Below are 21,857 nucleotides of genomic sequence, written 5' to 3'. Positions count from 1 at the left end.
GGCTCAATCAAACTTTATTTCTCCGCACTGCCATACTCGGCTTAACCTTAATCATCCGCCAGGTTTGATTCATGGCTCTAAGCAGTACGTACAACTTCTTTGTGAAGCACACTTTTATGATCCTGCTCAGAATGCTTAGATTTAAGCACAGGAATAACATGTTCAATTGTAACATGACCAGTGATACGTTTTCGTGTAATTTTTCATCTTTAAGATGTACACTTACGTATTATTTACTGTTTTTCTCCAAAAATTGGGCTGTTCTATTCTGACACGTCAAGGTGTACGAGACTTGAGAGAATATAAACTTTTAGAACTCTTTTCTGGTAACTTCATTTGAAAAAAAAAAAAAAAGGCGGAAAAGTCTCCTGGTTTGGTGCGTTAAGCCCTAACTGTTCTTGACGAGTAAAGCTTTGTAGTTTTCCTCCCATATCGTAGCTTCTCGACAGCGAGTGTCTAAAACAAAAGCAAGCTGGATTCTGCTTCTCGATTGGAAATATCTTCAAATTCTTTTGCTACCATAGCTCATATAGGTTTTTATGAATGATAAAAGGGTAAAAAACAAAAAAAACCCTGTGGTAAGTCTAATACACAGAAAAGTCTCGTATGGTTTCAAAATATATAACACGACACCTCATGTTTTGAACTAAATTGTAAAGGTGACGAAATCCGTTGAACTTAACTGAAATGACTTATTGAAACCAAAAAAAAAAATTTATACCTAATTTTTATCAAATATACCTTTTCTACCCGTTAACCCTCAATTCTCTCTATTTAAAGAATAAAACAAATGATTTTTTTGAGCTGTCTTTTGCTTAATTATATCAGGATATTTTGGTCGTTTTGTTCATTTCCGTTAAGTTTAATGGATTCTGTCACATTTACAATTTAGTTCAAAGAATGAGGGGTCGTGTTGTATATTTTAAAACCATGGAGAACTTTTCTGTGTATTAGATTTACCACAGAGGGCTTTTTTATTTTTTACCCATAATAAAATAAAGTTGCCTCTCTAGCAATATAGGGTACAGTTCTAGAAATCTTGACTGCAAACTCTCGATTTTGAATTTGAATTGGCCATACTAAACCAACATAGATCTCTAAAAGAAAAAAAGATCGGAAAGATAAGTAAGCATGCACCACATGCATGATATATGGACGGAATACAAATACCAAGGAACCTGAAACCAAGATTGGCGTGTATTAATACCAAAAAGGTAAAGTATGCTGAGATAAAACTATGGGCATGGTATATGAGTTCTTCTGGAACAAATCTGGTAGGAAGGGGCTTCCAGTAGGGTGTAAGTGGAATGAGTAAAAATGGGACATCCCGAGTCTGGACTCCAGCTCGTGTAATGATGTAACTCGAGCATGAGAATTTGACTTGACGGTGTTCTTAACATATTTGAATTTGACTGAAGTAATATTCAACAACCAGTTGAGAGCTTGATCAAATTCGAGTTCAAGCCCGATCAAGCCTAGATTAATTTGCCAATGAAGGTTGAGTAAAAAAGTAATCATGACGTTGAGGGATAAATAATAGACCTTTCACATGAATAAAAATAATAAAGAACAAAAGAATAATACGTACCAAAGCTCAATCGAGTTCACCCAGCCCCAGGTTTCAAACCTAACACTTCCGTGCTGGAGCTTGGCTCAAATAAATATTACTTAAACTTTACTCGAGTTGAGTCATTCAACATCAAACTTCGTCCTGCTTTTGACTGAATTACTAAAGAATAGATTGAGCTTGTACTTTATTTACACGTTTGGGTCATTATTTAGAATTATTTTCCTTTTTTAAACAACAAAAAACTGAGAGTAATAGTAGCACGGCGGCAAACTCAAATAGATTGCAACAGTTTGATAAAACAAATTACGTATTCTTTCCATGGGTTTTGTGAGTTCGTGTTATTTCAAGATTGCTGTCTCATACTTTTAAGATCCTCCGACTCCAGGTAATTAATACGCAGGCTCAACCACCTTTCGGCCAAACTGCAGGGCGCCAATTTTCAAAAGCTGACACTACTAAACGATATTACTTGCTCTTGATGGACTACTAAAACATTGCTTGACCCGTCCCCAAACAAAGCTTGAGATAACAATACGTACACAACGATGTTGCTTGCTCAAAAAATGTTATTATTGTACTGAAGATTGAAAAGAATTAGCACACCCATATGGGAAAATGTCCATTAGTAAAGCTGATGAAACCACAGGATTGCAATTCAACTTCGATGAAGAATAGGAACCACACAAATAAGTAATTGGACTCAATTTAAGTGAGTTGTAGTATGTGCAAGATGAAGGATCGTTTGGAGAGTGTCCTGAGATGAGAAGGGCATTCGAATTATAGAGTTGGAGCTCAATTGTACCTGAAATGGAATTCACTTAAATGAGTAATAAAACTACGTTGAAGAGAGCTTTAATGCAGCCTGCTTGGAAACCCACTTTTGTAACCGATGAAGAGTGTAAATGCAGCAAGTGAAGGATCATTTGCAGTCAATACAAGTATCATTGCCGTGCTTTTGAGCTGCCTTGCAATATCTCTGCAAATTGCGCTTTATTAACTTTAATGCTTTATTTAGCCTACTTGACAAAGCTGTTGGTTTGAGTATTTAATTTGTTATCATTGTTTTGCACTTGCATTTGTTGGTTGGAATTAAATTGTTATTGATTAGAACTAACAACTCTATTGTACCATCAGTATTATCAACCCAGACAATGATGCATTTGCTAAAACCATCTATAATAATATGGTGTCCTTATTGTCACTGCTATATAATTTGCTGGTTCTTTTGCTTTCATAGATTAGAATTATAATTTTGTACGATTCCTTTCTCACAATCCTGCTTTGTGACGCACTATAACCGATACAAGTACACTTATCACCGTCAACATCTATAATGTACACACAAAAACTAGCCCACAGGTCAAAACTCCCGTGTTGAGCGCGGGCAAACCCCCTAGCGTAAGCAAATATTTTATAGTTTCATGAAGATGTAGGCGGTGGGCTGGTGGCTTATAGAATGTGGTTTCTAGACAGACTGGGTCACTACCCATGTCCGCGTACTTCCACGAACGTATATGCTTCTTTAGAACAATTATATGGCAATGTCCAAGATCTCTCAACCTCCAATGATCAATTGTGGTAGACCTGACAATTATACCTAAAATCTAACAACCCACCCAACCTGCCTACTAATTTGAGAGGTTGGGTTGGGGTAAGTTGAGTATTGGGTCAATTTTGGATTAGATAATAAAAACTCACATATATTTTGGGCAGTTTGGATATTTGTATTGAGCACCCATTAACTTAAGTTGAAAAAACAAATAAACAAATTACAAAGGATGGGATATGGGATACGGGATACAGAAACATTTCATTGTTCATGAAACAGCATGAGACATGGGCCAAAGCAAGGTCTCCATGTATGGATACTTAACAAAATTATATGAGTTACTTAGCTATAATACTTACTTGCACGCGTTGACGTTTTATTATTTTCCTATATTCAGAGTATTCCATTCCTTTTACTTCCATAATATTTTTCGCCACTTCTTTTGTCATGCAATCAAATATAAGCCCATTTGGATTGTTATTTTTTGAAAATTTTATTAAAAAAATATATATTGTAACAATTTAATGTATATGTAATAACAAAATAATTAAAAAATGCATTCAATAAAACATAAAAAAATTTTTGGGAAAAAATAACAATCTAAAAAAGTTTGTAGATACCATATCATATGTGTGCCTTTCCTACTTCTTGCTGTACTAGTACGCCATTCCCATTCTCTTTTTTTGAAAAAGTAAAAGAGGTTGTATTAATTAGATTGCTGGATATCGTCCAGCACCAACTATTTGGCAAAAGTCGGGGGAAGTTCCAGAGAGATTCAGAGAGACTGGAAGATCTAGCAAACTGTGCTAAACTATGCGCAACCCTATTTGCTTCTCTAGGTGTCCAGACTACATTCAAAATGGGTAGATTGAGCAAGGAAAGACGGATGTCCTCTATAACAGTGCCGAGGTCAGAGAGAATCTCATCTGAGCTACTAATCTGCTTAACCACTGAGGACGCGTCCCCCTCAAGTATGAAGCTTGGAATCATCAAAGTTCTAGCCAGCGATACCGCCTCCCTTGCAGCAAGAGCCTCTGCCAGGTCTGCACTAGTTTGGATTGGGATTTTCCTGAATAAGCCGGCAATAAACTGGCCCTCACAGTCACGAATAACCACACCAATCCTAACAACACGGTGAATTGTGGATACAAAGGCATCAAAGTTGACTTTGAAGTGGGGGGCGCGCGGCGGAGTCCAAAGGGAAGAAGGCCTTGGTGACGGGACGGGCGCAGCTTGGAGGTTTGCCTCACGAAAGGCTGTCTGACTATTAAGAGCATAGCTAACCAAAGTTAAGGGATCCTGAATCCTACCATTGAAGAGAGCGTCATTTTTGTTGTTCCAGATTTCATAACTGAGAACAGCAAAATCCTCGCAGTCTTTAGGTAGTAAGTTTCCAAGAATCTCCCGTACCCAAGCAGCTGCAAAGGGTTGACAACAAGCCCGGATTTTCCTCGCCAGGAAGCTAAGCGCCCAGATTTGAACCGAGACAGGACATTCGAAAAGAAGATGGGTTAAGCCACCAGATGGTTCATTGCACACCAAACATATGTTCTCGACAGGTATCCTTCGTTTTTGGAGATTGTCTGGTGTGGGGAGGGAGTTGTGACAAATACGCCAGAGGAAATGCTTCTTCTTGTTCGGGACATCAAATGACCAGAGCTTCTTCCAAACTGGATCGTTCCCAGCACTAGAGGATGCTTGCGCTGTCTGACCAACATCAAGGATGTCAGAATCCATTATTGCATGATAAGCGCTTCGAACCGAGAACTTGCCATTCTGTGTAAAGTGCCCAATCCATCTATCGTTCATCAAGTGTTTGGAAAGAGGCAAGCTCTTAATCAAAGAAACTTCCTCTTCCCAGAATATTCCGTCAATAAAAGCGGTGTTCCAGCTGCGGAGGTCTTGATGGATAAGATCTGTAACACGAGCATGATAACTCAATACCCGGGGAGGAGAGCAGATTCAGAAGGATTTAGGACGGGGTAGCCAACGATCATGCCAGATACGAATAGAGCCCCCGGAGCCTACTCGTAATCTGCAACCAATGTTTAGGGCTTTCCATCCCTCAAGGATTCCTCGCCATGTGAATGAAGGACGATATCCCAACGTCGCGTAGAGAAAATCCGTCGTGGGAAAATATTTGGCTTTGAGGACATGATGAAGAAGGGGTGTTGGTGTAGTAAGAATCCTCCAAGCTTGTTTCCCTAGCATAGCATAGTTGAAGGCTTTCATGTTCCGAAAGCCTAATCCACCTTGATTTTTGGGCATACATAATCTATTCCAGTTGACCCAATGTGTCTTATGTGTCTCTGACTGATCACCCCACCAGAAGTCGGCAGCCATGGATTGGATGTCCCTTAGGATGTTGTCAGGGAGGAGAAAACACGACATAGTATACGTAAGAATGGCTTGGACAACAGCTTTAAGCAGTACTTCCTTATCAGCCCGAGACAAGCTCTTCTCCTTCCAGCCCTGCAAACGCTGTCAGACACGGTCTTTTATAGACGCAAAGATCTGAGACTTGGACCTCCCAATCACTGACGGGAGCCCCAAATATTTCTCGTGCGATTCAATTATTGGCACCTATAGGAGTTGGGAAATCGTAGTTCTAACATCCTGTGCTACGTTGGGGCTAAAAGTAATTGCAGATTTATCAAAGTTAACACACTGCCCATAAGCTCTTTCGTATAGTTGGATGACCTGATGGAAGGATACGGCTTCTTCCAGAGAGGCACGTCCAAAGAGAAGGGTATCGTCAGCAAATAGAAGATGCGATATTGACGGAGCTTGTGCATTTATTGTAATCCCTTTCAACTTGCCACATCTTGTGGATTCCTGCAGGAGACAAGAAAAGGCCTCTCCACAAATAATAAATAGGTAAGGTGAAAAAGGGTCACCTTGCCTGAGCCCCCTTTGTGGTAATAAAAACCCAACTTGGACCCCATTGAGAATGAACGAGAAGGAGACTAAAGAAATGCATTTTTGGATCCGAAAGACAAAACGGGCATCAAAACCAAGAGCATACATTACTTGAATAAGGAAATTCCATTCGACTCTGTCAAAAGCTTTACTCATGTCTAACTTGATCGACATCAAGCCATCACCCCCTCTGGACCTAGATTTAATGAAGTGATGCATTTCATATGAAACTAAAACATTATCAGTGATCAACCGTCCTGGGATGAAAGCAGATTGGAATGTGAAAATAATGTTTGGTAACAAAGACTTAATCCTATTTGCTAGCACTTTAGAGGAAAGTTTGTATATGACATTGCAAAGGCTAATTGGCTTAAATTGGGAGACATTACAAGGATTCTTGCATTTTGGAATTAAAACAATGTGCGTAAAGTTAATCGATCTATCAAAGACGCATTCGTTCAAAAACAGTAAGATAAAATGAGTAATATCAGGACCAACAATATTCCAGAATTTCTGAAAAAAGATAGGGCTAAAGCCGTCAGGACCAGGGGATTTGCAAGGATGCATTTGGGAGAGTGCTTTTGTTACCTCTTTTGCCATGAAAGTCTCGAAAAGGCGCCTATTCATCTCTGGTGTTACCTTGACTCGGATACGTTCTATGACAGCTTGTATATCCCTCTCGGACTGATTTGAATGGGCAAAAAGTTTGCCAAGGTGATCAAGGATAATTGCCTCGATGTCCTTCGGGTTTTCACACCATGAACCATCCGAGTTATGAAGACCTTTGATCGTGTTAGTATCTCGCCTTTTGGACGCATAGGCATGGAAGAAGGAGGTGTTCCTGTCCCCAGATTTATACCAATGCTGCTTAGCCCACTATTTCCATTTCACATTTTCTAAGTCTAGAAGCTCGTCAAGTTTTTGCATAAGATTCCCAGTTTCAAACTTTGAAGTATCCGAAATAGGACCTTGTTGAAGGATATCGATGCGCTCCTTGAGCCGCTCCATCTCCAATTTGACATTACCGAATGAAGCTTTGCTCCAGTGCATCAAACCCAGCTTGTAGTTGTTAAGATTTTGGGGAACCTCCTTGCTAGAATTCCATTGGCGTTGGATAACACGAGCACAATTCTCAGATTTTAACCATATGGCTTCGAAGCGAAAAGGACGCCTTCTCCTTGTAGAAAAATCAGAGGGTCGATCGGTAGCTGCTACCATGATAGGCCTATAGTCGGACACATGGGAAAACAAATGTTGCACAGAAAACCATAGGAACATTAAGCACCAGGCAGGGTTAGCACAGGCACGATCAAGGCGGGCTTTAGCTGCAAGGTGAGAACTAGTGTTTCGAAACCAGGTATAGTGATGGCCAGTAAAATCGAGATCGGAGAGGTCACAGTGAGCGAGAGCACCTCGGAATTGATCGATTTGCCATTGTGGCCGAGGGTCACTTCCATCGAACTCGTCAGGATCCAATATTTCATTGAAGTCCCCTAAATAAAGCCAGGGCAGCTGTGAACGATGCTTTAAAGTCCTAAACTTGGCCCATGCCTCACGCCTAAGAGATGTGTCTGGCTCTTCATATACTCCAGTTATACGCCAATGTGGCGTGTCGGGGTTAACGCGGACAACTGCATCAATATATCGATGGGAGATCCCTAGAAGCGAGACATCGATATCTTTAGCCCAAAGAAAGGCAAGCCTACCAGAGCGACCATCAGCATTAACGGAGATTCCAAAGAAGTTAATTTTCAATTTTAGCCGTTCAACTACTCTACTTGTACATTTAGTTTCACAGAGAAACAAAATGTTGGGATCTTTCTATCTGGCTATGTTACAGACCTCGCGAACTGTCCGAGGGTTCCCAAGCTCTCGGCAGTTCCAGCTGATAATATTCATTGGCCTCGGCGGGACTGGCTAGAGGAGCTAGTCTCCGCCGTTATAGTGTTGTCAATGCAAATTAGCTGGTCAGAAGTGGCTGTGGAATCAGCTTCATCCAGCAGCTTGTGTTTCTTTGAAGGCGAATTGGAAGCTATCAGCGAGAGTGATGACCTTTTCCTAGAATTGCTGGTTTTGAACTTAGAAGCGGTTACCTGAGTAGCAGAAGCTTGCCTTCGCTTCCATGTTCAACGTTGCGAGCTGTCGACTTGCAAGGGAACCGAAACAAGGAACTGGCTACTCAAGTGGGCATCTATGGAGGCCGCGGCTGGACAATGCAGAAGAGAGCCCCGGTTAGGTCCATCGTCAATGAGCATAATGCTTGAAATGTCCTCCAGTGTTTGCCTAATAAGGCCATGACCTTCCACGCGTGCCGTGGTAGAATTAAAAACTGTGTCTTTGTCTACAACAATGACGGCAGTTGCTGCATTCTCCACATGATCAGGAGATGAATGCGGAGACTTGTTTAAAATCGAGTCCTTATCCCTGCTCGTAATATTTGGTTCCTGATTCCCTGGCGAGAGTAATGCCACATTCTCGTCGCAAGAGTTGCGTGCATCATGGTCATCTTCTCATTGGTCCTGGTGGACATCTCCCTTCGCTACGCTAACTCTTACTTTACTGGGCATTTTCTCCGTCATTTTCGCACGAGTGGACGAGAGGGCACCACTACTGAATTTTACCCATGATTTGAACGGAAACTCTCTTTTATCAGCAGTCGTGATGCGGATACGGGTGTGTAATAAATAACTTCAGCCTTGAGTCAAGGATCCTTTGATCAACATTGGTATTCCGATGACAAAATCAAGATCCAAGAAGGTGAAGGAAACTTTACGAGCCTTGATCATTCACCATATAAGTAAGGAGCAAGCTAAGTTTGAAGATTTGATGGACCATGAAGTTACCTTGTTCACTTGTACATTTGAAGTGAAAGAATGATCTCATACTTGTTAGCTTAGTTGGTAGTTGTTTTAAGACTGCCTAGTTTAGTAGTTGTTAGTCGTTGAGTATTTTTATTACTTATTGGACCTTATCGGGAAGCCTTAAAGAGCTGGCTCTTTATGCGGACCGAATTCCTATTCCAGGTTTATGTGGGTCGAATTTGCCCTAGTTTTAACCTATAAAAGACACCTATTGTATGAGTGAAAGGAGATTATTACAACCAGAAATCGTAAGAAATTTTCCTTCAAGTTCTTAATCGAACTTACTCTTGAATTCTTGAGTTAATTGTTTAGAATTCAAATCTGACTTTATCGATGAACTTGTTCCCTAATCGTGGTGTCTCTTCATCCATCATTATTTGCTTAAAGTTGCTGATTACCTTTGTGTGTCAGAGGTCTTGAGTTCATGAGAACAATCGAGTTCAATTTCTATTGGAAGAAAAAATTCAACTCTGATAATTACAAAGTTGGGAGGGTCTAGGAGGGTCTTCCCCTAGGGTTGCTCATCAGTTGGTAATCAGAGCATCAAGTTAATTCTCTTTTAATTGAAGTTGTTCATATCTTGTTCGTTTGTGTCTTTTGTCAAAAAATAAATAAATAAATACTGTACCGATTACTGTTCATCGTACTGTAGCGATTACTATTCATCGTTACTGTACCGAATATTGTTCATCGTACTGTAGCGTACTGTTCACGTTACTGTTCATTCAAGTAAAAAAAAATCTGTTTGGGTGTTGTCTTTTTGTGTTTTTCTGTCCAAATTTCTTTCTTGAGTCTGTTATACTTGTGTTTGAGTTGTTAGGGTTTAAAAAAAAAAAAAAAAGAGTCACGTATCTTATATTGTTTGTGTCCAAGTTGCTAGAGTATTGCTGAAATTTTTTTTTGAGTATTGTTGAAATTCTGTTTTACCTATTTCTTGAGTATTGGTTATTATTCTTGCAAATCCTAGACACCACAACATAATATGGGGAAGTTCTTGAACTCCTTAAACAAAATTCTTGAAGTTCTTGAACCACCAAGTCTTGTTTTGAAAGTTCTTGAACAATAAATCAAGAACTAAGGTCTTCTTGAAATTTGCATAACCTTTCATCCATTTTTCTTGAACTTGTTGGTGTGACCTAAATTTGTGTTCCTTGAAGAGCCGAAACAAAAAAAAGGAGAAAAAAAAGGAAGAAGAGAAGGAATCGGCTCTCACACAAAGAAAATCAAGTTTCCCAAATCTTGAGTTTTCAATTCTTGATTGATTTCCAATTCTTGATTAGTCTCGAAATCTTGATTGGTTTCCCAAAGTTTGAGTCTCCAAATCTTGATTGGTTTCCAATTCTTGAGTCTCCAATTTTAATTGAATTCCAACGACCACAAATGACCTAACCAGACTCCAAACACCCCTAAATCAGTTTCCGAAACCAAACCTAAACCACCACAAACACCTTAGCCAAACCGCCTTTAAATTCTTGAGTTTCTAAAATCGGTTGAGCTAGTCTTTGCGAGCCGATTTTTCTGAAATTTGAGGACTGATTCGTACATTATTTGAACACCCCAAAAGCACCACTTACCCTCCAAAATACTGACCAAAAACTCAGCAAAATAGCAGCTCAAAAAAAAATTCCAGCTTTGGGTAGAGTTTTTTTTTCTAGGATTACAAAATTCTGCTTTGTGTCTTGTTACTTACTTATAGAGTCATTAATTCTGAAATTTTTTAGAGTTTGAGTTGTTTTAAGAACTTCAAGAAGGAAAATTGAGAGTGAGTGTGATTCCTTGAGTGATACACGAGTGCTTGCAAGGTAGATTAGGATACACTTATTTTGCAGGTTGGACAATATGTCTCAAGAGGGGAAGATGCCCGAACCGTCTGAGACCGACGTGTCACTCAAACTGGTGCTCCAAACTCTTCAAAAACAAACGGAGAGACATGAATTGGTGATGACACAATTATCCGACCGGTTGGCTGCCATTGCGATGCGAGGTACCGGAGATACACACAATAGGGTTTCGAGTGTTCAGAGTGCTGATCATGATGAGGATGATGAGGGGTATTATTCTAACGTCTCCTTTCGATCAAGGAAAAGCCAGAGGGAAGCGAGAGAAGGTCAAGATCGACCTAGGAGAACCGATGACAATCTTGGTTCCATCAAGACCAATATGCCTACCTTTCATAGGAAAAATGATCCTGAATCTTACTTGGATTGGGTTAGACGAGTTGAGCAAGTGTTTAAAATCCACAACTACTCTGAAGAGAAAATTGTGAAATTTGCAGCTATTGAATTTCAAGATTATGCATCTATTTGGTGGGAGCAAGTATGTGCCACAAGGAGGAGAAATAGGGAACAATCGATTGACACTTGGACTGAAATGAAGCAAGTGATGAGAAAACGATTTGTACCCTCCCATTATACTACGGACTTGTACAATCGACTCCATCGAGAGAACGAATCTCTCAAGGGAAGGGGTTCCATGCAATCTACCTCTTTAAAGCCGGTTTATACAAGAGATGACAAGAAGGTTCATTTAATATTTTCTAGGACTAAATCTAGAGTTGAACCACCTCATGCGGAGTCATTTTGGGAGACATATCAACGTCTTCTACACCAAAAACAAATGGAGTCAAATGGATGCTATCAAAGTGAGTTTTCTAAGAAGGGGGTAGCAGACCCTATTCCCAACAAAGGAGTATCTCATCCTATTGAACCATTTGTTGAGGAGGTTGATAATGAGAAACAATCGAGAGCGTTAAGCTAGATAAAGAGATAGAAAAATCTGATGAGATGAGTGGTAAAAAGGAAGAAAAAAGAGAAAGTGAGCTAATTTTGAGCAAAAATGTGAGGGCTTATTGTTTTTCTAATGAACTTACCTTTGCTTTATTTAGTGTTTCTTCATTTGTACAGATTAAGCAAAGTCAAGTGAAATTAATCATACCATGCTCCATTTCAACGTCATTTGTACAATTCACTAGTTTTCATGGAGTTTGTATTTTAGAAATTAAATCTATTTGGGATCACCTCATGGAACAATTTCAATTCAAATCTTTCCATACCAAAGGGGAATCAATTCAAACCAACCATGAAGGGAGAATTTCAAACTTTGACTCTCATTTACTACGTATGGTTCATTCATCATCTTTACCTTTTTTTGAGTATAATTTCTATCCTAACACTTGTATTTCTTATGCAGATTTTGAAGGAAAGTGTAAAAGACTAGCAATGCCTTCTCAAGTTGAATCAATTGGTGGAAGGAATAATGAAGTGGCAAAAGGACTATTCACACTTAAAATTTGTTCTATACCTTCTTACCATTTAATTGATGATGAACCATTACTTCTTTACCCAATTTCTAATTTGTTTCCAGTTGAAGGTTATTTTGTTTTTGTAGGTTGTAAAGCTGTCCAAAATTTTCCAGTTTTGATTAAAGACTTACAACCTGATTTCGTGTTTATTCCAACTAAAGGTGGTGATCTTTCATGCTTATTCACACAGCCAAAAGCTGGTGGCTAAGTGCTCAAATTGTCAACTTCAACTTGTGCTAGTTCGAGTAACCCTCATGAAGTGGACTTCAATTGTTTGCTACCTTATATGTTGGAAGATGAGAAATTATGTGTCACGCAAGATCCCAAAGCTGTCCTCCACAAGTTGTTTAGTGGCTCATCCATGCAACAAGTTGCTCCCAATTTATCCATGCAAGATGATTCAAATCAATGTCAACTAGTGCTAGATTTTACACCTTTGCACAATCAAGGTATCAATGTGAAGATTCATGACCAAAGGCTAATTAGAGAGTTTTGGATTGCCACTTGGGATTTTCACACGCCTTACACAAGCTCTTTCCTACCTTGGCGCATGTCTTTGTTTGAGAGCTTCCCGAAGCTGACCAAACGACATGCAACATGGCTCGTAGTCATTCATCTATTTCCAACATTGCTGTCCTTTAAGTGCACCATCGATTTGTGGACAAATCACTTTCAAGAGGAGACTTTGAAGATTCGAGAACGAGTCTTTTCGAGGAAAGAGGGAATGATGCGGATACGGGCGTGCAATAAATAACTTCAGCCTTGGGTCAAGGATCCTTTGATCAACATTGGTGGTCCGATGACAAGATCAAGATTCAAAAAGGTGAAGGAAGCTTTACGAGCCTTGATCATTCACCATATAAGCAAGGAGCAAGCTAAGTTTGAAAATTTGATGGACCATGAAGTTACCTTGTTCACTTGTACATTTGAAGTGAAAGAATGATCTCATACTTATTAGCTTAGTTGGTAGTTGTTTTAAAACTGCCTAGTTTAGTAGTTGTTAGTCGTTGAGTATTTTTATTACTTATTGGGCCTTATCGGGAAGTCTTAAAGAGTTGGCTCTTTATGCGGACTGAATTCCTATTCCAGGTTTATGTGGGCCGGATTTGCCCTAGTTTTAGCCTATAAAAGGCACCTATTATATGAGTGAAAGGAGATTATTACAACCAGAAATCGTGAGGAATTTTCCTTCAAGTTCTTAATCGAACTTACTCTTGAATTCTTGAGTTCATTGCTTATGATTCAAATCTGACTTTATCGATTAGCTTGTTCCCTAATCGTGGTGTCTCTTCATCCATCATTATTTGCTTAAGGTTGCTGATTACCTTTGTGTGTCAGAAGTCTTGAGTTCATGAGAACAATCGAGTTCAATTTCTATTGGGAGAAAAGATCCAACTCTGATAATTACAAGGTTGGGAGGATCTAGGAGGGTTTTCTCCTAGGGTTGCTTATCAAGTCGGGTCTGAAAGGCGGTACTCGCACTCTCGATCACCATGGCCAAAGGGACCACAATAGAAACAGATGTTTCGGAGCCTTTCATATTGCAGCGGCAACCTAAGCTCCTCCCCTCCATGTGAGATCAGCAACATTCGTTTCAGCGGTTCAATAATATCTAGAGAGACACGGATGCGCATATATTTACCCCATGGCAAGCCGTCGGCATCTGTATCAACATCAACGAAGGTGCCCAGGCATTCACCAATTACTTTTGCAGATTCAGTGGACATCGGATCCAGTGGGACATTAAAAACTCGAACCTAGAAGCAATAATGGGAGAAGGGAATTTTCGCAGGAGGGACGTCTCCTTGATATTCAGAAAGGACGAGCAATTTCTGGTCAAACGTCCATGGTGAGCCGAGTAACACTCGGGCTTTGTCGGCCTGGCGAAAGAAGCAAAAAAGGGCAATATTATCACCAATTATGGTATGGGACATACCATGCGGGGGCCTTCAAACACCTTTTACTGTAGTAGCCAAGGCTTCCATGTTAACAGGTCTCATAGAGATAATCTTACTAAGAAGGCATAGGGAGCTGTTAAGTTTCATGGCAGATTGTGATAAGAGAGGGAGGATAACCCGGTTGGATTCACTTTCCCGAATAGACAAAGAGGTGCACAATTTTTCCAGGTCTTCAGCCGTCGTGGAGTTTATGAAAGACGTCAGCGAACCGAGCCAAGGGGGAGCAGAGATAAACCACACACTAACTACAAGACAACACTGCAAGAACAAAGAAAAAATTAGTAAAGAATTAAGAAAGCTGAAAAGAAGTAGAAGCAGAGACCCAAGGCGACAAGAAGAAGAATGGCGGCAACCTAGGGGTCTGGGGTTGAGACAAGGAGGCGGAAGGCAGAGACTAAACTTTCACTAGGTTTCGAGGGCTCGAAGACCTAGGAAAGACTAAGACTTGCAAGACGCAAGAGAGAACCCATAGAGAGAACTCATGGGACCACAACCTTATGATCTAACTTGATCAATTAATTTCTTTGCAACACGCCATTCCCATTCTCAATTCTGGTAGACCAGCGCAGAATTGGACATTAAAGAGATCTTAATTGATCAAGGCAACTAGCCTTGCTTTCATAACATGATTCCTTCTTCATTTTACTTCAAAATACACACTACGTTAAATCCATTTCTGACACCACTAACCCACGCCAAAATCCCCCATCTCCTCCCATATCATACATGATACATGTGTATTTTAGTGTGTTTATATGTGCAAAAATAAAGTAATCAAAATAGCTTAAAAAGTGAGTGTGTGTTTGTATCTGTGAGTGTTTTAGTGTGTGAAAATATGTCTATCTATGTAAAAATGTGTTTATGCGTGTGAATTTTTTTTTTTTTTTGTATGTGAAAATATATTTGAGAGAGTTTATGTATCAAAATCTATTAATTAATATATTGTGTCATATTTGGGTCATGGTTTGAGATGACCCAATATGACCCAACCCAAAATTAAGTCAATCTAAAGTTAGGTGGGTTGGGTATAACCCATTTAAATGAAAACCCAATATTAACCCTCCCAAAACTCGCCAAACCCGTCCAATTGTCAGGTATAATTGTGGTTACGAGTTCATGTCTTGCATCCTCCAGAAAATAAAGGGTTCATTCTCATAGTTTCGGTTTCCCTTGTCATAATATGCTTGCTCCTTCCCATCGATCGCTCCGGTTAATGCTGGGAAAAAAGTTCAGAATTTTCCTGACCCTTGTCCTTTCTTGAAATATGATTAGGTTCTTTGGGTTGCATTACTAGTTTAATGAAAATCTAGAATGTAAGATCACTATATAAAATCCTATATCAGTAATACATAGTTAAAGGAGCAAACAAACAAATTAGATCACCACTTGCTTACACTACAAAATAAAACAAAAAAGAAAAACTATATAATTTTAAATTTACAGTTATCTTACACAAAGGTTGTCCACTAAATCATGTCAATAAGCTTGAATCCTTATGCTTTCAAGAGCTCCTTCCTTATCTTTGAGTTTTACTCTCAATTAAAATTAACTTTCCGCCATATCTAACTGGATGATGCTAGGTAGTACGTGGTTTGGGTATGCATATTTTTGTCTAGCACAGCATTTGACCAAAGTTATAAATGGTACTGGAAAGTTGAGTGAGGGGAATCAAGTTCTTTTCCTTTCTTTTTCTTTTTTTTTTAAAAAAAAAATTCATGTTTAAAACTGTTGGAAGAGAAGTTAAAGATTCTGAATGTGGGAATACGATGTGTACAGCATTAGGAATTTTGAGAATTGTTGTGGTTAGCGTCACCTATGACTCAATGGTCAGCCATTGCTCGGTTGGATGCGACCGAAGTTTGCTCATGGAAATTTATTTCACGCGCCGCAGAAAATTTATGATGCTCGGTGTCATAGATGTGAGGGGTTTTGATCCGGGAGAGGGGGCAGGAGCCGTCACATTGCAATCACTTGTAATGTTTTTGGACTAGTTGGCAACTCATTGCAAATTTCTTGCACATTTTTGTGACAAAAATATTATATTCAGTTACTTTTTATTGACGTATAGGAGAAAAAAATTACCATTTTATGTAAACCCTGTAGATGTTGATTGTGTCATAATTATGTGGCTTTTTTTTAATGAATTAATCTTTTATATATTGACAGGGTATATACTTTCATCATTAAATGTATGATATATAATTCGAATTTGAATTTGAAACTCAAATTTTGCTCCTCTTTTTGAAACTTGTTCCAAGGATCAAAAGTTCAAAGTCTCGTTAGAAAAAAAAAAAATCAAACTTTGGAGGCATCAAACTCGATTTATTTATTTTACTCGATCATCAACTCTGGTCAAGATAGATGCGTTATTCCTACGTAGGATGCCCTTCTCCTAAAATCTTAACTCCTAAAACACGCCAAAATAGGGCAAACAAAGCTCCTCTTGAATATTTTGATGCCATGCATCGTTTATCATCGCGCAAGAACACATGCTATCAAATTTTTCAGTGCCAAAACCAAATCGAAAAAACTAGGCAACAAGGGTTCGATGCATTCATCAGCCACCGAGGGATCGACACAAAAAGAAACGTTGCATTGTTGATCTATGATTACCTCAAATGTCTCGGGCTCCAGCCATTCTTGGACTGCAAGAACTTGAAACCTGGAGATGAATTGAAGAAGAACTTGGACATGGCAGTGCTCAAATCTAAGGTTGGAATTCCCGTGTTTTCACCCCATTTTTGTGAATCCTACTTCTGCTGTCATGAATTGTCCCTCATGATAGACTCAAGCAAGAAGGTTATCCCGATCTATTGTGACGTAAAACCTAATGAGCTTAAGATTAAGGCTTGGAGAAGCTGCTCCACAGAAGATCTGGAAAGGTTTAATCGAGCCCTCCATGAGGCAAAAGAAAGGATTGCAATAACGTTTGATACATCTACGGGGTAAGTACATACAGAATTTGATCCATTAATTGTCAATTATGTTATGTCTTGTACATGACTGGATTCTTGAATAGATGTACGTGTTGATAAATTTCTTCTCAAAACCCTCGATCTGAATTTGCTTGGAATGCAGAAGGAAAACAAAACAGAGAAAAATCACCTATACGCTGATGTAATGGTGGCTTGACTTCTCATATGTGTGCAGGAATTGGTCCGATTTCCTAGCAAAAGTTTGTGCTGCAGTCAAAGAGAACTTGGACGAGGTAGTGGAAGTGTAGAAGGGGACAGTCTTGAGCCAAAATGCATGCGATTGAAAAACAATGCGGGTTGTTGAAGTTTTATACTTGCCACCTGTATGCATTTGACGGAGAAAAACGCATATAGCTTGATTAGACCCCATGGATTATCTATTTATCTTCCCCCAAATAAAACGCATTTGACAAATTTATGTAGTTTCTGATGTATTTTCGGGTTTCCTAGCTAATAGTTTGATTCTGTCAGTTTGATGTAATTGGTAGGGCCTTGGCTCTGTATCATGCTTATCGCTTAGTCATTTAAGAAAATGTCAGTTAATTTTCAGTTAAAAAAGAAGAAAATTAATTACTTTTCTCCATAAAATTTTTAATCATCATGTGGAAACAATTAATATTACGCACTACACATCCTCCACCTCCTTCATCTTGATTCCCTTTTCGTAGAGTTACTTAAGAATTTTGAATTTGAGAAAGAAACTCCTCAATCCATTTGCTTCGTATTTAGAAACTGAATTACGAGATTCCCGCAGGATGTCTTTTTCATTCTTTTTAAAGTTTCTTCCTAGGGATGAGATTTTCATGGAGATCTTGATCCTTGCCTGGCAAATGATTGAAAAGGTTTTCTAACCTTTTTCAGTTTAAAAAATTTAATCATAATTTTATTTTTAACTTTTCATTGGAAGAAATTATTATCTATTATTCACAAAGTAAGAGAAAGTCACCAGTAGAAACTCAGAGAACATTTAGGGACAAAACCAGGAACCACTGTGCCCAACTGAAAGCCGACTACTGAAAATTAAAGGTGTCAAATCTCTAATAAAACTCCATTCGACTAAAATTTATTTGGGCCATCAATCTAAAAGGGTTAATTTTATTTTGTACCGTTCAAGATATCCACTTTTAGACCCTTAACTTCAAAATATGATACTTTTGTCCCTAAAGTGTAAAATTTATCCCATTTAATAAGTAAAATATATAAAATCTACCACACTTAATTATAAAGTCTGTTAAAGATTTTATACATTGGGGATTAAGGGATAGATTTTACTTAAATTTTATAAATAAATTTTATACTTTAGAGACTAAATTATTACATTTCAAAATTTGGAAACCAAAGTAAAAATTTAGGTATAGTTGAAGGGTGGAAAGTGAAATTAATCCATCTCAAAAACATCTCTAGAAGTATTAAGCATCCGTTATTTGATAAAAAGAAAATATTATTAAATAAAATGGTGGAAATTTTAACAAAATTAGATGGAAAATTTTATATATATTTCATAAGCATCCTGTTAGATATCAAGCTCCACGAATGTTACTTAATTCATAAAAATGTTGATACGGATGATCCGAATAAGTTCATATTCCACTAGATAAGTTCCATGTACTGCGTCTAATTTTGAGTCCCCTAATACTCCTGTACTTGCTTATACGAAAAGAATTCTAACTTAAACATCCTTAATAACTCACTTTAACGGGATTCACGATATTTGATGAGATTATACTGAAATTGACGTTACAGGATTGAATCAATATCAATCAAAATCTTCACTTACCCTGTGGTATAATTATTTCTTAACCAATTAACTACTGGGTTATTATAACTTTACTCCTTTAATATTCGGTGTTATTATCAATTTCCCCCTTAACGTTACCTTTTAGTCACTTTACCCCCAAAATTAATGGTCAAACTTAACGGAATTTGTTAATTAAAGTAAAAAGACATGTTTAGTCCTTAAAATTATTATCACTTTACCCCTATAAACCATAGTTTCATTATCAATTTATCCCCTAAAGTTATTTTTTAGGTAATTTATTCCACCATTAAACCAACTTAGTAAATTAAAGAACTTTAGAAGAAAGTACCTTTCTGTTTGTATAATAAAAAATTTAGAGTGGCTCTTCTACTTTTTAGTATCAAGAAAAAAAATCAAAGTGTTAATCTCTTTCTTCTTGACAATCTTATTAATATTAAAAAAATAGAAAGATGAGGAGGAGGGAAGGGGGAGAGAGAGATAGAGAGAGTTCAATTCTTTTTCTTTTTTAATACAAGTAAGAAAGAATGATAAAATCCTTTTATTTTTATGTTTTTGGATCTCTTAAAGTGAAAAAATGAAGAATAACCATTCCAACTTTTTATTTTTAATTATATGTAATGAAGGTAAATATATTTAAAAATTTTTAATCATACTAGTTAAATTAATAATGAGATAAAATCCCTAAAAATAATGTTAAAAATTAAAGCGATTGTATCACTATAATTTTAAAAGATAAAGTGATAATAACAATGTGATAATGCTATAGAATAAAGGGGGTATTTTTGTCCAAAATTTCTTAGCATGTTGAGTTGAATTACTTTTGGAGGTGAAGTAAATAAAAAATAATGTTAAGGGGTAAATTGAAAATAGTGATATAGTTTAAGGGGGTAAAATGATAATAACCCTTAACTAGTAGCTAGACAAAAACACATCCCCCTTGCCCTTAATTGTAATTGGAGACATTATTCCACACATGCTCTTTATTTAATTTTTATGTGGAAGGTACTTTCACTTTATTAAATTTGTATGTTACAATTTGATTCAATCAATAGTCATGGTGATATTTTTTCTTTAGGAAAAGTAAGCTTATGTTCAATACAAAATATTTTACATCTTCTACTCAACATGTAACTAAATAATCTTATGACTGAGTAAAATTAAGTCAAAATAATTATATTCTATGAAAGTTATTAAATTGAAAGATACTAAAATGCATTAAACAAGCTTTTTTTTTCAAAGACTTTTTATGAGTCTTAATCAGACAAAGGATATCTTTAAAAAAATTTAAAAAAGGAGAAGGTATATTTGTACTATTGAAGATACTATTTGATATTGGCTGAATCATCAAATGTCAGTCCTAGTGCAGTCTTTTAGATGCATTAATCCCTTGTGTTAGTAAGGAGTGTTAAGTCTGTTTGATAACCCCATTCAGCACTTAAATTTGATGGATTCAGATCTTAATATATTCAGACCGTTTGAAAATAAAAATTTGAACATCTGAATTAATTAAGTGGTACTGAATTTTCCAGACAAAACTTGCACCCAAAATTAAGTGATAAGCTATTCACTTATCATTGAATGTGATATGCAATCAAATGTAATAGATTTAATATTTAACAATTTAATAATTTAATGAATTCACACTTCAAATTTCATATTTCAAATTTCAATTTTATCAAACGCACTCTTAGTAAGAAGTTGCAGTTAAGTTAGAAATTTTTTTCCAATAAGTAGGTATAGGAGGATTAGGGAACTCAAGATCAGACACAATACGTGAAACTTATTTAGCCGAATCTGAACTTATTCATTGTTCGGATCATCCGAGCCCACATTTTTCTATAATCCATTATGGAACGATTGCCTCTTACGAGAAAATTTAGACCTTTACTATGCCAATAAAGTACATGTAGATAACAAATAAAAGGCACATAGCAATGCAATGCAATTAACAAATATAGTCTGAATTCATTGAGAGAACATGAAAAATTCAAGATCGTGTAATTCGTGGGTTACAATTTCCAGTAGCAGATTGAAAGTTTCAACAAACGTACTAGTTTGTTTTAGGGAAAATACCCGTTTTCATCCTCAAACTTTGGGGTAAGAACACATTTCGTCCCTCAACTTTTGGACTCGATACATTTGATGTCTGAATTAATAATTTTTTACCAATGTTATCCTCAAACGGTAATTTTGCCAATTTTTAAACGGACCATTAAGTATTCTTTTTTGTCTTTGTCTGAATAAAAACAAAATCAGGTGAGTATCCAACTGTCTCCACTTTCCCTTGTACGAAACCAAGCTGAACTTGATTTGCTCTATTCTAACCCTTTTCTTTCACTTCGGCAACAACAAAATCGCATTCCTCCAAGACTTTAGAAGATCGAAGAAGCTGACCTGCTGCCCTGTGATTAAGTAAGAAGGTGGAGAAATATGTCGGTGCGAAAGAAAGAATTGGAAAATCGTGCACCCCCAAATTATGGTAAGCTGTCCAGGTTCAGTATTTGTTAATTAAAGTGTTAATAATGAAAAGTTTGAGCTTTTTTGGCATTGCATGTAGATGTGGTCTGTTTGTGATGTTTTATTGACTTCGTTTGGGTCCAGCTACAAAGTTTGACATTTTTTTTTGAATATGATACATATGGGCCATTTTCCCCTGTTTTGTGGATGTAATCTTGTTAATGTTTGGTCGACATTGTTTGAAAAGATTAATTTTTTAAATGGTTAGAACATATATGCTTGAATAATAAACTTGTGGTCCCTTTTGGATGGTTAAGTTATAATAAAAAGTATGATTCTGTTAAACTTGTGGTCCCTTTTATTGACTTCGTTTGGGTCCAACTACAAAGTTTGACATTTTTTTTTTAAATATGATACATATGGGCCATTTTCCCCTGTTTTGTGGATGTAATCTTGTTAATGTTTGGTCGACATTGTTTGAAAAGATTAATTTTTTTTAATGGTTAGA

General features: G+C 37.4%; 1 protein-coding gene across 1 annotated transcript; it reads right to left on the bottom strand.

Annotated features, from left to right (window-relative positions):
* Positions 1–3,743: 3,743 nt before the first annotated feature.
* LOC140035494 (uncharacterized) lies at positions 3,744–13,927 on the bottom strand. Its single transcript, XM_072076743.1, has 7 exons — positions 13,693–13,927; positions 8,211–8,490; positions 6,985–7,812; positions 6,627–6,879; positions 5,733–5,954; positions 5,126–5,591; positions 3,744–5,035 (listed from the first exon to the last, which is right to left on the bottom strand). Exons 1-7 carry the CDS (start codon positions 13,925–13,927, stop codon positions 3,744–3,746), a joined length of 3,576 nt encoding a protein of 1,191 aa, XP_071932844.1.
* Between the last annotated feature and the right edge of the window lie 7,930 nt (positions 13,928–21,857).

Source organism: Coffea arabica, chromosome 2c, assembly GCF_036785885.1.
Source record: "Coffea arabica cultivar ET-39 chromosome 2c, Coffea Arabica ET-39 HiFi, whole genome shotgun sequence".
NCBI lineage: Eukaryota > Viridiplantae > Streptophyta > Magnoliopsida > Gentianales > Rubiaceae > Coffea > Coffea arabica.
Note: the sequence above shows the minus strand (reverse complement) of the source record. Positions and strands in the feature narration are given on the sequence as shown.

Coding starts and splice junctions, on each gene's coding strand:
- LOC140035494 (XM_072076743.1), bottom strand. CDS start 13,927: ATGTCCACTGAATCTGCAAAAGTAATTGGTGAATGCCTGGGCACCTTC. Junction 8,491..13,692: donor TTGTGGTCCCTTTGGCCATG/GTGATCGAGAGT, acceptor TACTCTCGCCAG/GGAATCAGGAACCAAATATT. Junction 7,813..8,210: donor GATGCCCACTTGAGTAGCCA/GTTCCTTGTTTC, acceptor ATGTACAAGTAG/AGTAGTTGAACGGCTAAAAT.